A 15650-nucleotide genomic window follows, 5' to 3' on the forward strand; every position below is an offset into this window, starting at 1 on the left:
CAATTTTTCCTTTATTGCAGCCTCATATTCCTGTTGCACCACTGAGTTTTTAAAACACAGGTACAAATAAAAGCATCACAAAGTAACATAACAGAACAAAATGCTCTTACAATAGAATTTCTTTAAAGCACTGTTGTATTCAGTGAAAGGAATCTGTGACATGGTACCATCTAATGACACCTAAAGGGGAACACTTCAAAGGAGTCTTCAGTGAATTAATACTGCTTCAGTGCTAGTATGCAGAAAAAAAAAAAAAGAAAAAAAAAAAGGAAAAATATTTCATCCTTTTAGCTCTACTGTTAACAAAACATGTACATTTCTGGGTGAAAGAGAATTGATCAGTTATGATCACTGTTTTCCTAGATCTGATTTATATGCATCATAGATACAAAAATGTTTTAAATTCAAATGTTTGTGGTTAATGATTTAAAAGATAGACTTTGATTTTCAGGGTTTTATATTTTCAGGTTTTTGAATACCTGAGAAATACTACTTTGCAGTTGTGCACTGTGGAAAACCTTGAATTTTAGCATAAAGAATGACTTATTTTACAGTCAAACAGCCAGCATACTAATGAGAGAAAAAATTAGCCTGAAGTTGTCCTGATTTTGTACACAGAATAACTGTTAGAATTGTTGCTTATAAACCTACTTATTGTCCTCAATGATCATGTTTTCATTTTAAAAGGGACCAATACATTTCAAATGTATTCAAATGTTATGTTGCAGGTTTATATTGCTATTAAATATTAGTCCCCATGAATACACATGATATTAGACTTCATCAAACAATTCTCTTTCACCAAAAAAGTACTGATAGTCTTGAAGCATCTGGTCCTCAGCCTTAAGACTGTGAATTTTTAGTTTTGTTTTTGTTTTGCTTGTTTGACGGAAGAAAGCAGAGGAATATCTCCATCTACTCTAGCAGTAATAAAGAAAAACAAGTGATGTGATTCAATCATGTGGCTCAGGGTGATTGCTGGGCAAAGAGACAGGTTCTGGTGTGGAGGACAGATTCCCTGTGACTTCCATGGACTCTCACTGGTCCTGTACAAACAAAACTCTCATTATCCCTCCTCCTGGTCATTCCTGGTATTTTCATTTTGAAATGCCAACAGAAACTTGCAATTAGCCACTTATTTCCCTCAGCTGCAAAAACCAACAGACTGATTTAATTTCTTGTTCTGAGCCTTTAGTTGGAAGGTTTTCTTTGATGTGTACCATTGAGACTTTTAGCCACACTTTATGTGAACTTTTCTAACAGGCTTTCTAATGTATTTCTCAGTCTGGTTGCTATGCCTACAACAACGATATTAAATTAGCAAAATATGAAAATGAGCACAACTAATTTCACTATGTAATTAGTTATACCACAACTGATCTTTGCAGAGGTATCTGCAATGCAGTTGCAGCAGAAAACGGGGAGGGAGGCAACATGATGTCCAGGAAGAGATGGCACAGAGATCAGGACAAGTGTCTGACTTCTGGGGGAAAAAAACAGTTTTGTAGTTCTATTTATTTTTTAAAAAAAATTATTGTCTGAGGTAAAGGTGAGGCCACCCCTCCCACAGTGGCTTTTCTAGGGACCTATAAGCAGTTCAAGCAATCCTGAGGTCACTGATCAGCTCTGTAACCACCACAGAAGCAAAAGGAAGGAATAATCAAAAAAGGGAGTGGAAAAGGATGACTCTAGACACAGCTAATTTATTATTCTTCCATCACCTCTTCTTTATTTAATTGCTACCCGAGCAGTCTGGACATAGAGTTCACAGGGTCAGCAAATTACCTGGTCAGCCTTGGATGGGTTCAAGAAAGGTAAAAGGGGTAACTTAAACCCAGAATTCATTGGTACATATTAATTCCCACTTTCACTTATAAGGCTCTTGATTGCTTATTTTCAATTAAGTGCCAACACAAAAATTAAAACTCCAAGTGGGAATTTTAAACTGGAGTGAGGTAGAGGAGTTAGTGTCATCTGCTCATCTTCCAGGCAGAGGCACAAAACAGTGGAGGGAGAGGACCCAGACAGGACACCTGCCTGGTGCTGGAACTATACAGTAGGTAGGAGTTCTGTTCCCAGTTTGACTCAGGGAAACATTCCTACAGATTCCATCTTCCTTCCATACAACTTTCATGACCCCATGCTGAGCTAGGTCAGAGATATCCTCTGGCCTAAAAATGAACTTTATTTTAAAAAAGAAAAAAAAAAATTAACCCTGTTCTAGCAGATCAGCTGGACAAATATTGGTGCAGGGAAAAGAAGAAGAGATGTACAAAAAATTCCTGGTATTTTCATTTTTTCAGAAACAGTTTGAATCTATGCTGCCTTGAACTGAGTACCCTTGATCAAATGTAATCTGTGTTCAAGCCTGAGAAGATATTTCTGTGCTCTGGTTTTGGATTTATGGGTAGGATTTAGCCTTGGGCTTCAGTGAGTGGTCATGCTGAGGACTCAGATTTAACACCAGCAACAGGACAGCTTTAGGCAGAGAAGCCTCAGAACTACCTCTCATCTATGTAATTTAAGAATTCATTTTCAGCAAATGTTTCTCTTCTGGTTTTGCTAGCAGTTGAGCAAGTGCTTAGGCATTTTACCAAGTAAAACTTGGTTTTGAAAACTGCTAATGCACATTACAGAACCTGCAGTTATACGCTAATAGGACAGTGTAATTATTGCTTGTTTGAAATCTATCATAGAATCATAAAATCCTTGAGGCTGAATGGCACCTCTGGAGCTCTCCTAACCTGGTCAAAGAAGGACCAGTTCCAAAGATAGTAACACTGATCCCTTTATAGTTACTTGATACTCATCTCATCATTAGGGGCACCTTCTTAAAAGTCTACCAATACTTTAAAGAATCACTGAATGTTCTGAGTTGGAAGGGACAAGGGTCACTGAGTGCAACTCTTTAAGTGAATGGTCCATAGAAATTAAAGGTCAGCTTTCAGTCCCCATAATGTCACACACTTCTGTTTCAAAGACTACACACCAAACGAGTAGTGTCCAGTGTGGAAATGTTGAGTGAACTGAATGACAAACGTATTTCGAAAATAATGAAAGGGATCCTCGATAGTTCTGCTGTAGAGATGAAACACTTATAAAACAGACTGAGAGAGAGAGTATGGGGGGTTCTCTTTGAATTGCATCTTTAGTAGTCCTGTTTTCCCTTCTGCTGCAGTACTGCAGCCTCAAGTCCTGGAGGGTACTGCAATTCACCAGCCTGTTATTAAAGCTGATTTGAAGTTAAAACTGACTGGGAGTCCTCAGAAACAATCCTTATGAAAATGGCCGTTTTTTAAAAAATCTTTTTTTCCATTTCTTTTTCTTCTTTTTTCTTTCTTCATATAAAACAGCGTGTTTTACAAGTGGTTTCAATGAGATTTTATTTGGAAAGGGCTTCTTCTCAGCCCCAGGCTTATCCTAGGTGGAGATTGCTAGCAACATCCCCCTGCCTCCTCCCTGACAGCACAACACCAGTCCAAATCTCCACACTCTGCTCAGTTGACTGATTTTGGGAGGGGAAGGATGGGAAAGTGAATCTTTCTCGTCCTGCTGGGACATTGTGCTTGATAAATGAAAAGAACTCAAATCTGGTCGGTTTAAATGAGCTTTGACTTTATTTATTTGGGATATTAGAAGAAAAGGTGTAGCGATTTTGTTTTTGCAGACTAAATGGCATTTTTATTCTAGAAATAGTTGCTATTGCTCTTCAAATGAAAAATTTTAGGGAACACATATTTATTTTCATTACTAATATAATAATCTTACTTCTTAAGTTATCTTATGTTACTTCTCAGTTCCATGGGAAAATGTTGAATTTCTCTTAAACTGAGTTTGTGAGTCCAGCATAAATTTTGCAGTGCTTAGACTCTTTTTTCCTTCAGTCCTTGCTAACATCTGTATTTCCTGTTCACATTTGTATTTCAGGGGATTTCAACAGATTCTTATTTGCAAAACCTTTTTCATATTGATTGTGCTTTGTCTGTTCATTTTATATTTATCGCCTTTTTCAAAACGTAGGGAATTTTCAGAGATGTCTTGGTCTTTATATTAACACATCCCTTCAAAAGACTATCTAGTGACAAATCAATTCTTTTGTTAACCATCTCTCTCTTGGCTTTCATAGGGACTGCAAAAGTATGTATGATTGATCTGCAGGGTGGAATTTATTCTCTGGAATCCCTTACAAAGACATCAGTAAGTTTTTATTGACAATCTTACTTTGGAGTGTATTATAAAGCCCTCAAGGGAAAACATGCTGAAAATATTAAATAAGAAGTATTTTACTCACAGTCTTTCTCCAACAGGGATTTCTTAATCACCCTATTTTTTGCAGAACAGCAGGTTTTGGCACTGATGCTATGAGAGCCGTGGTGCACCCTGGTGAAATTTGTCTCAGGACCACAGGGATTGAGAAAGCTGGTCCTTGACCCAATCTTTAGTGTCAGGGAGCTAGTTTGTCATATTTCTGTGGACTTTTGCTGCTTCTGCAGGACAGCTCAATGAGTAATAAAGCTTAAGAAACTTAAGAAGTTTTTGAGTTTAAAACTATTTCCAGTCTTTTCAGTTCCCTTAAAATGCCTTTGCTGCCTTACGGCATGAAGAAACCACTTACATTTCAGTGTCTGGCAGAAATGATCAAGACACATGGGAAGAGAAAAGCTATGGACTGGTGCAAAAATAACATTTCAATTGTGGTGAGTGTGCTTACAGCTGTGTGCAGTATGATACCATGTAGAATGACAAAATGCTGCTCACTGGTGAAAACCTGTGGTGGGCTGACAATGGCTGGATCAGAGATGCCCACCAGAACCACTCTATCAAGTTCCCTCCTCAGCTGGACTGGGGAAAGAAAATATCAGAAGTGGCTTGTGGGTCAAGATCAGGGCAAGGAGAGATCACTCACCAATTACCTCATGGGCCAAACACTCAGACGGAGAATTTGCTTAAGTATTAACAATCAAATCAGAGTATGTTAATTAGAATTAGAACCAACTCTTAAAAGGTTCTTCCACCACATCTTGCCTTCTTCCCAGGTTTCATTTTATTCACAATTTCTCTATCTTCATCACCTCCAGCAGTCACATGGGGATGGGAAAAGGGCATTATGGTTAGTTCTTTGTATGCTGTTTCTGCAGTTGATGCTGTGTAGCTTTTTGCTTCCTTTCTTAGGTGCTTTCTTCCCCTTACAGATTGGTCATCACACCAACACATCCACCCAGCATAAATCAACTGTGCCTATGGGTGTACTGGCTGTGTACTTCTATTTTTATGTAATTTCAATGCATTTTGTTTTTTTATTTTATTTTCAGGCAGAACATGGAGAGTTACTCCTGTGATAGGTAGAAGCCCTTCATGAAAGACACACCTTCGACATTTATTATTTATTACAATAATGATGAGTTGTCTGAGATCTGTCAGGGGATTTGCAGTATTTCCATTAGTTTCCGCTGAGCCAATGACTGCAGGAGCAGAAGGTCCTTGTCTCTCTCTGGGAAACGTGTCTCATTGCTGAAAGCCAGCCACAGAAGCATTTTACATTAAATTCAAAATCCTAATTTGACACTGAATTCTTGATTCTAGTTGAACAGAGCTGATTATTACTTCAAGATTGCCATTGCTATGCCTTGCTTGCTGCCTTGCTTAAGAGGAATATAATTATATTCTGTGTTTCATAGAGGCTTACAGAAGCAAACATGTCTCCCAGGTTTAGAGATACAGCATAGGACAAAAGTTAAATTGGTATCTTCTCAGGGCTTCCACCCAGAGGGCTAGGGTCTACCCTAGGTAATCTGATTGCTTCAGGAAGTTAAAACAGGAGTTTCAGTGCAGGATGAGGTTCATCTGATTTAAGACTTCCAGGCACAAAATATCTACAGCTATTTCCCAAGAGAAAACTGTTTCCCAAACAAAACTTTGAACAGGCTCTGATTTGGCAGTTTGACAGTTGTTTTAATGCTGGTGAAATTACTTCCCTGATTCCAGAAGAATCCTCACTGTGCCTCAAGCGTATCCTTAAATTCTAACTCATACGTCATTAGGGCTAATTGATGTACTCTAGAAATCATAGAATTATCAGCTTGGTCACAAAAATAAGCAGGAAAGAACTTCCTCTGACGAATACATCTGCTTAGGAAACAAAGTTAGTGTAGAATTAGCTAATTCTGGCAATTAATCAAACACAACTGTCCTTCAATATCTAGATACATATCGTGTAACTCCTATTTTTAGGACTAGTCACTTTTGTAAACCACTATGCACAAAACTTCACCTGTCCCTAAGGCTCTTGTCTCAAAAGCACACCTCCACAGCAAAACCAGTAAAATACCATTGTTTCATGTTGCAGGCCTGCGGTTTAGCCTGAAACTTTAAAATTATTCCTGTTTTGAAGAGTGGACTTGCCATTAGTTCCAGTCATCTGCAAAAGCTTTCTGGTATGCTTCAGTACACTGCCAAATCAAAAAACACTAATCTCAGACTCTCAACACACTAGACATATATCCCTCCCCCTGGTAAAATGCTATGCTCACTCCCCCCACCTTCACGCTGGTTATCTGGAACTAAAATGGAGCGGAAAAGGAGAGAAGGTGAGGCTTCCTCCCGTACTGGGTGGTTACCACTGGGAACTCCCAGTGCCAGTCCCGGGGCCACCACTCCTGCTTCCCCACCCTGCCTTCTTGGGGCAAGAAACTGAAGATGAGCTGTGCCTCTCGGTGCCCTCTGGACTCAGCTGGGAGGGTGGTTTCTCCAGGCCATTCCTTCCTCCTCTCGCTGGGACAGCTAGTGACCACGGTGTCTCCCTCCCCGCAGCTTGCGACACAGCGAGGGCAAGCAGCTCCCGTTCCGAAGCTGTCTCTAGCCTGCCACCACCGTCAGCATGGCCACGAGGGCAGAGTGGAGCTGCCCCATCTGCCGCGAAGCCTCGGGCAACATCGCCTTCGTGGGCTCCTGCCTGCACCAGTTCTGCCGGGACTGCATCGTGCGCTGGGCCAGGAAGAACCCGTCGTGCCCCCTGTGCAGGCAGGCTGTTCACACCATCATCTACCCGGCGCCGCCCGACCAGGGCTTCGTGGAGATGGCTGTGCCGCAGCCCTCGGTGCCCTGGAGCGTCGGCCCGCGGGAGGAGCCGGGCACCGCGGGGCCACAGCCCGGGGGCCTCGTGGCGGGGTTCCCTCCCGAGACCTGGGCGCTTTTGTTCCGCAACTACGCCGAGATCCTGCGGCCTCTGGAGCTGTGGCTGAACGAGGTGCTGTGCGGGGCCTGCTGGTGGCACGTGGCCTTCGCGCAGGGTAGGATCGTGGCCAGCCTGTGTCGCTACGGGCTGCACGAGGAGGCCTTGGCGCGGGAGCTGCAGCCCTTCCTGCAGGAGCAGACGCCCACCTTCGTGAGGCAGCTCATCCAGGTGGCTTGTGATCAGTGCAGCGAGCTGGCGTGGCGCCACATGGGCACGGCCCCCCAGCAGGCCAGCCCCGTCCCTGTCGCCTTGCCTGGCACCAGCGGGGCGCAGGAGGAGCGCCGTGAGGGGCAGGGGCAGGCCGAGGCCGAGCCCTCGGGCGCCGGGCAGATCGGCGGGTGCCGCCCCGGGGCCTCCTGCCAGTCCGGGAGGCGTAGAGGCGGCGGCCGCCCGAAGGGCACCGGAGCAGCCAACAAGAAGTCGTGCCGTCGGCAGAACTAGGGTGCTGTGGCAGCACCAGGAGAAACGGGGCCGGGACAGCAATGGGGATCGACTTCAAAGTAGAGAAATTTTGTAAAAAAGTCAAAGCAAAACAAAATAGCCAAAAAAACCCCAGAACAACTTAGAAAACCGCGTAGAAGCCTTAGTCTGTTACTAAAAGCCTTGCATGTGGCATTGCCAGTGCTGTCACCCAGATGCCTTCTCCTGGTGTTGTGCACACCTTGCCCCTTGTATATGTGTCCTGCAACTTCCACTTTGCCTGACAAAGCTTGAAGCCCAAATCCATCTGTCAGAATGTACTTCTCACGGTTTCTTCAAGAGATTGTATTATTGCTGTCTCAAGTCTTATTCCAGTATGTGTGTCTGTTAGCAAATCAATGAATTCTAGACAAACAGAATTCTCTGTTTTACTGCTGTTTGACTTTAACTTCAGCTGTGTTTGGTGATTTTTTTTGAGGTAGTGATCAAGACATTTAAATGTATTTTAAAATTTAGACTTATCTCCTTTCATGTATTTTATGTGAATTCTTCATGTAGGCATCCTGTGAGTGTGAAGACGTAGCTCTTTCTATCAAGAGATGAATGTACTGATAATAATTCAGCAAGAGATGTTTAATGTTTTTTCTTACTTAAAGTAGAAGTCTCTGTGACAAATGTTTGAAACTGAGATTTTATTCAATAAAATAGCAATAATTCTGGGAAAAAAAAGGTTTTGAGCCTTGATTTGCCTATATATGAAATGATCAAAGCTGTACCTTTCTGCCTTTTTTACGTGAAGGAGTGTCCTGCTCCCAGCTTTCCGTGGCTGCAGCTTGTATGTGTCAGCCTCAGTCTGCTCAAATCAGAGGCAAAATTCCCAGCTCCTCAGCACTGGAAGACTGCACCCACAGTTAGTGAAATCATTCTCTTGGACAAAACTAAGAAGTCACAGAAGTGTTCACAGATCCCTAGCATTAAAGTAAAAAAATACCCATAAAGAATTTCAGTACTAATTCCTTATTAGTAGTTTAATTTCTGCTCTTCGTCTTTTCCTACAAGTTCATATATAAACTTTCATACTAATCTTTTTTTTTTTTTGTATGTTAGCACTGCAGCATCATTCACAGTTGTGTTGCTTGCACTACTGAGAGTTACTTTAACAATTTTCTTAATTGGGTCTTTCTTTAATAAATACATTTTGCATTAGCACACCTAAATGGTAGCACTAACAGAGCACTTGTAATAAAACTGGATTTCTGTATAAATTCCCATTTCCCCTTCTAGATACTTTGAACATCTGTTTGGAGTTTTATTAGTTTCCATTAATTCCATTCCATTTATCAGTTTCCATTCTCTCCTCCTGCTAAGGAATATAGCATTTAACAGATTTACTTGTCTCTGAAAAGTGAAAAACTCTGTGGATCTCATTGGCTGAATAAGAGTGGAAAGCACTGTCTGCTTCTCCCTTTGCTTTTCAGTGGAATTTGCCAGGCTTTGAGAACTACTATAGTGAATAACCCACGTATTGCCCTTGATGATGATGATACTTGGGGTGCTTATGTGAGGTTCACTTTGTGCTATTAGTGTTCTCAGTAATTTTAAAGTTCTTTAAATTGTGTATTTATTATATAAATATTTTTTTCTGAAATTACAAGATAGTGCAGGATTATGCGTAACACTATTATATCTAAATTCCTCAAACTGTGCTTTCTGCTGTCTTCCTGCCTTACTCACACCAACTAGTTACACAATTCACAAGCAATTATATTTCTTCTACCTATTCTGAGTGCTGGGAGTTGTGTGGAAATCTTGATAACAAATGTGAGGCTGTTTCAAAGAGATTAATTAGAATAAAGTAAGTTTCAGAAGCAGAACACTTCCAGAGAGGACACACCTGATACAAGGCGTGAGATGTCAGAAATGGTTGCAGCAAATTATAACATACTGAGGTTCATAAGATAAAGGATTGGTGAAATTAGTTAACTTCCTCCATTAGCTTATACAGGAAGGACACTGAAGTAAAAAAAATAACCTCCCAAGCCACAGTAATGCAAAAATGTAGATGTCTGTGTCAGGGATGTGTGTCATCTTATGCCAGAGTAGACACATAAGCAGTAAGTAGGGCAGGGGCAGATTAACAGAACAGGCAGAGAAAGCAGGTCTGGCTTTCCTTTTTTGATGTGGTGAAAAAAAGAAATCAAATTGGAAGGCACATGTTGCATGTGATAGCAGGTGAAAATTGCGATACAACCACATGTATACTGCCGAAGAGAAATATACCCACAAATAATTAAGTCACCTAATTACGTTTTAGAAACTTTGTTTTGATGACACTACTTTGAAGACTTTCAACCTTTCAGGAAAGAAGAAATGGCATAGAGTTGAAGGACAGAGTTGATTCTAATATTCTGACAAGGGGGCTTTCCAAAGACTATAATAGCTCCCCAGTGCCTTTCTAATGGTGGCAGTGGTGGATGATACCTGCCTGTGAGTTATCTGTGGTGATCAGGTTTGAATGGAAATTGTTCAGGAATGTTCTAATTAAGAATGGTAATGTGCTGTGAAGGATAAAATTTTTCAAGAAAATTACCCATTAAAGAGAGAACTGGAACAAACATTAACCAATGGGAAATATGAGGAACAGACCATATGCAGTTACGTTCTGCCTTCAGGTCTGTGCTAGTACAAAAACTGCAGTGCTCTTTTTCTTATTTGCAAAGAAAGTGTGGAGTAAACAAAAGGATTTGCTTATCTGTAGATTGGGAAATTTTCCATTAGAGAAAGTAATTTGTGTTTTGCCTATTACTGGTTAAATGAGTAAAGAGAAGTTGTGTGACAAGGCTACAACTGTAAGGCAGAGGAGCCTTTGTCCTCTCCTTAGACCTGGTCAGACAAGTTGCTTCATCATTCACCACTTCCCTTCCCTCATCTTTGAGCTGCACAAAAGTCGTGAAAGCATGGCTGCCAATAGTCAGCCTAAGAACAGGTTTTCTCTTCATGTGCTTCTCCCACAGCGGTCTGAGCTTCCATCAAGCCAAGTTTGTTAAACTTTAGAGAGCATGGTGAAGTCTTTGAAATGGAAGAAGTTCTAATAGCCTGACAAATGAGTGTTGTTATTCTTCGCTGCTGATTGCTGAGACTTTATAATAAGCTAGAAATTGTTGTGGTCCTCCTTTGGAAAGGAAAAAGGTGCAGGAAAAACAGGGTTGCAAAGTGATGTGCCATTTTCAGTCATTTAATGAAGAGGAGGGATACTACATCAGGTTTCTAACAGAGAATCATAAATCCTTTCATTTTTGCCTTCTGGTGGCCTTCAAATGAGAAAGGGTAACAAGGGGAAGAGCTTCTTGGTTAACACATCTGGTTTTTACTATCAGATTACCTGAAGTTCCCTGGTGAACTTCAGTGAAGTTCATCAGTGAAGGCGTCAAGGCTGCCTGTCTACAATTGCAGTGTGGTGATTTCTCAGGAGTGATGGTGCTGATGCAGCCCGTTCCTGAAAACTCAGTGCTGTGGGCTGTGCATCTGTAGGATCCATATACAGATACTCTGTGAGGTTTCCATGGTCAAGCATGGCAGAAGATTCCATGTGCTTTTCTCAGAAGCTTCCTGACATCCAGCTCAACATCTGCCCTGAACTGCTGACTTGATGAACTGGATCTAATGACCCATGATTTAATTTTACTGCAGATTAAATATTGACAACCCAGAAGTGATGCTTTCTGTTGGCACCTTGATAAATGTTTGTGGCTTGATGTGTGGAGTGTGAGAGCAGCTGTCCTCCTTAATGTTACTTTGGAAGCGGAAAATAAAGTCTTGCAAAGATTGTGGTGAACAGGATATCAGTGTGAATGTTGCCACATAGTGCTAATTAGATGCTGAAGTTGTGATGGGTTTTGTGGTACATATCCTGCCATTAATTTGTATGCTTTTCAAAGCTTTTGCGGAAAAGATATGCTATTGAGGTTAAACCATTAACACAAAATACAGACCAAAATATCTTGCTCTGTTTTTCAATTCACAGTATTGAAAGCTCATTAGGCACCTTTGCAAAGCACCAGGGGGAAAAAAAATCAGATGCATTTTGCTGGATTAAATGGCAAATCCAACCCTTAGTGTGTGGATGTGGACTCATGGTATTAATCAGCATCCTGGTAATTGCATTGAAGTTATATAGATGGTTATATCGATACCAAATGCAGCCAAAGGTTCAGGGATCAAAGTCCCACAAGAGGAGTCATGACAAAGAAATGAAACAATCCTGTAGTAAAATAGCTTGTCTTGAGAGCTGTTCCCCAGCCTGCAGAAGGGGGAGAAAGATAATTTGATTTGAGTAATCAGTTTTGTACATATTCATGGGATTGTTAGAAAATACATGTGATTTCTGCTTTAAAGACAGACTGTGGAGAAGTTACAGAAGGAGGGGAACATTTGTGCTCTGCTCAAAGGCAGCTACTTTGATCTGACACCAGCTGCTACCTTTAAGACCAGACCTTATGGTTCAGTGACAGCTGCAATAAAGATGTCATTCTGGAAAACATGAATGTCTTAAAATCCGCAGTTTAAAATTTGGTTGAGTTACATACAGAATATTTCATAATATTTTACTTGAGTGTGTGTGAGTGTATTTTTACCAGCTGTGTGTTAGAGCTTCTCTTTGCTTTTTCCTTATCCCTGAAACTGAGCACTTCTGTTATCTGACCTGCAGCTTTGGTTTAGGTCATGGTGCTAGAAGTGTTTTTCATACCTTTAAGCATTAGGTTATATGTAGTTCTTCAGAGATTTCTGTGTTTGCTCCATAAAATAGTACCATTTCCATGTGACATCTTTAGCACTGACAAATCTTACTCAAATGCCATGTAAATATCTCCAGGAAAGTGTGTATCTTTCCACAATTGCCCTCAGATGCTCATCAGTATCTCTGCTTGTTCTTAAACATGCGTGGATCGTGTAATTGATCCATACCATATGTTCGATTAGGTCGCCTTTGGTGGTTTATTTCCTTTTTCATAAGTTGTTTCACAGAGATAATCTTAGGTTTTTCATAGGCAGCAGTCGCTGTACACCCAAGAGGTAGCTTTGCAACACCTTCAGTCTGTCACCTTCAGTGAAACACCTGGAGTTCACTGGGATGTGATAGCAGTCCAGACTTTGACAAGTGACTTTGCATTTCTCAGAGCTGATTCTTTGTTTTGTTTTGTTTGTTTGTTTGTTTGTTTTTGGGGGGAGGGGTTTAGTTGGTTTTTTTTAGGTAATTTCTGCAACTCTGTCAAGCTTGCCACATCCATGGCTATAAAGAGTTGAGACTTTTAATAAAACTTAAGCCAACTAATGACAACACTGCCACAAAAAAATTTTTCACCACACCTCTAATTTACAGCAGATACTTCAATGAATGTGTTTGGATACTGTCCTGGGGTGACTTTATGGTGCTTGTATCCCAACTCACCTTGTTTATGTTACATATTAAGTTCTGCACCTCTAAGACTGGCTCAGAGAGCAAAGCGGGGGAAGAAGAAGCAGCAGTTTTGTGTCAGAAAGCCCTCACTGCCCCACGTCCTGCTCCTGGACTGTGTTGTTTGCAGCACAGAGGGACAGAGATCTCCTTTGCTTCTGGTTAGTTTTTAGCTAGTTGAGGTAGAAAAGTTCCCTGGACTGTTATTTTCCCTTTTTCTTGCATCTGTTCAAACCTGCTCTGGACTGAAAAACACCCAGACAAACCCTGGGAGCTCACAACTGTGGCCCACCGGGTCCTGGGCCTTGGCACTTTCCAGTGTCAGAGAGACTGATAAGAACCTGAGTGAGCCGAGCTACACCCCATGACAAGGACTTTTCTGGATTTGCCATCTCATCAAACATTGAGAGGTTTATTGATTAATATTACTCATTTTTTATGCTTGTGGATACTTTGCTTGTTGAATAAACAGTTTTTTTCACTTTTCTCCAAGGAAATACTTTCCCAAACCAGTTTGGGGAAAGGCTGTTTCAATTTGCTTTCTGGAGGGACCCCATCTAGAGGTTTTCTCCCAAATTTGCCCTGAAGCAGGACAGGTATTTCAGTGTCATCCGAACCATTGCTTTTTTGGGATGAACTGGGCAGCTGCACTATCCAGGCTGTCCAGCACTGAACCTCTGGGTAGCTGATGCTGTGGAAGCTGGTGGCACAAGCTCCTGCACCAGGGCAGAGTGCATTAGAGAGTGCCTTAGGAACAGCACGCCTTTACAAGGAGACTGCCTTCCTATCCCAGCAAGAAGCAGTTCTTCATTGTAAAAACTGACATTGTTCCAGGTTTGATGAAACAAATATGCATAATCTAATTCTAATCTGCATGTGAAGACTGTTTCAGTCAATGGTTGGAACATGGTGGTGGCTAAGAGCTTTCTTGGTTAAAGGGGTGTCCTTTTTTAGGTCAGTAGACTTTGGGCTATGCATGTGAAACTTTCTCCCAAGCAGAGAACATGTAGGGTGACTATTAGTAACTTTCTGAATTTTTTCCACTGAAGATGTTCTATGAATGGCTGTCATCACTGCTGGTATTTCTGTTAATGAGTAGCATCTGACAGTGTCTGACATTCCTGTCTGCCTGAACATTTGGACAGTGCCAGAGTGGAAAAGAGCAGAGGAAAGGTAGTTTCTTTTCTTTAGGAAGAAAAGTAGAATGGCTGTGTTTGATGAGAAAGAACAAGATCTCTTTGCATGAGACCCTGAGATCCCAGGAGAGGGTCTCCTTGTTTGCAAAGTGAGACAGAACAGAAGGGGGAAAACACTGGGGAATCCTGATGGGTTTTTTGCCTATAGTAGGCAGGGAGTGTCTTCAGGAAGGTGGTCTCAGTCTCATCTGATTTTCCCCAAACTGCTAGTTTGAAGAAAGGACCATTTCTGCTTCTTCCAAATAAGGCTGGTGCTCAGGTCTCTTCATCATTTGTACACTAAATATTCCAGTGGAGCTCCACCTCAGGAAGCAAGAGTCACCTTTGCTGGGCCATGAGGAGCCAAGACACAGCAGAGAGTGCTGGGGCAGGAGCTGGGGGTGCTGCACTTGTCCTTCTACTTTATTGCTTCCCGGAGCTGCTGAATCTCACTTCCACTGGTGCCTCATTCTCCCCATCTGAAAACTGTGGAAAGTAAGGTGTCCTTGAGGACTTTGTCATTTCCAGAGAAAAGTGCAGTGAAAGAGATGGCTATTTTAGTGCTTTTGACGTTAAATGCCAACTGCTCAAAATATGCTGCTGGAAACCACATGGTTGCATTTCTTTAGTGTTACATGCTAAGTGGGGAGAGTGGGAAGGCCAAGAATAACAGGTAACAAGTGAGGAATAATATAATTTTGCAAGGTCCAGGTAATGTCAGTATTACTTGGTGCACATCATCATGGGGGATGAGTACTGCTCGTGCTTGTCTGTCTGTGCACAATAAGCAGGAGAAGTGGAACATGGTCAGTGTAATTCACTTATGACATACTGATGTGGAGAGAAAATAGATCATTTAATCCATGAAGATTTTCCATTTGATGCTTTTTGAAGGAGGACATAGGGTTGCAAAGCTAATATGGTTTCAAGAGACAAAAGCTTGAAATTAAAAAAATGTCTTTCTAAAGGGTCAATGCTGTTGGCTTGAAAAAAAGCAAGATTGCATGCCCAGTTAGCCTGCTCTAGTCTGGCAGAAAAGGAAAAAAATCAACCTGTTCATTTATTTATTTCTTTCTCTTTGAAGTCATTAGGTGTAATAAAAAATAAAGCTTTTGCTCCTCAGTGCCATTTTTCAACAACAAAAACCACACATACAGCCAAAATGTTTGGACCAGCTCCACATGAATCTCTTTTTACTATTATTGGGCTTTTGAACTGTCCTGGGTTGATTATGATGTTAAATTGTATCCCCATTCGTCCACCTAACCCAGACACAGGTTTTGTATTCTTAGAATTCCATCTGAGACTAAAAGTGAGTGGAAAAGAAGCACCGAGTCTGTTATCAGAGACTGTACTTGCTCCCCCC

At 41.4% G+C, this 15650-nt stretch overlaps 1 protein-coding gene across 6 annotated transcripts in view; it reads left to right on the forward strand.

Moving 5' to 3' along the window:
• Positions 1–15650, forward strand: part of LOC107198422 — an 88992-nt gene that overhangs the window by 66249 nt on the left and 7093 nt on the right. For 4 of the 6 annotated variants that reach the window (XM_033511313.1, XM_015615451.2, XM_015615449.2 and 1 more), the window contains 3 exons: positions 4127–4197; positions 6347–6434; positions 6811–8371. In XM_033511313.1, the coding sequence (XP_033367204.1) occupies positions 6878–7675 (798 nt within the window). In that variant the 5' untranslated portion in view covers positions 4127–4197; positions 6347–6434; positions 6811–6877 and the 3' untranslated portion in view covers positions 7676–8371. Of the gene's footprint in view, positions 1–4126; positions 4198–6346; positions 6435–6810; positions 8372–15650 lie in introns of those variants that run through there. The other 2 variants (XM_015615450.2, XR_001518964.3) reach the window with 2 other exon arrangements.

The sequence above is a fragment of the Parus major genome, chromosome Z (genome assembly GCF_001522545.3).
Source record: "Parus major isolate Abel chromosome Z, Parus_major1.1, whole genome shotgun sequence".
In the NCBI taxonomy this organism is placed as follows: Eukaryota; Metazoa; Chordata; class Aves; order Passeriformes; family Paridae; genus Parus; species Parus major.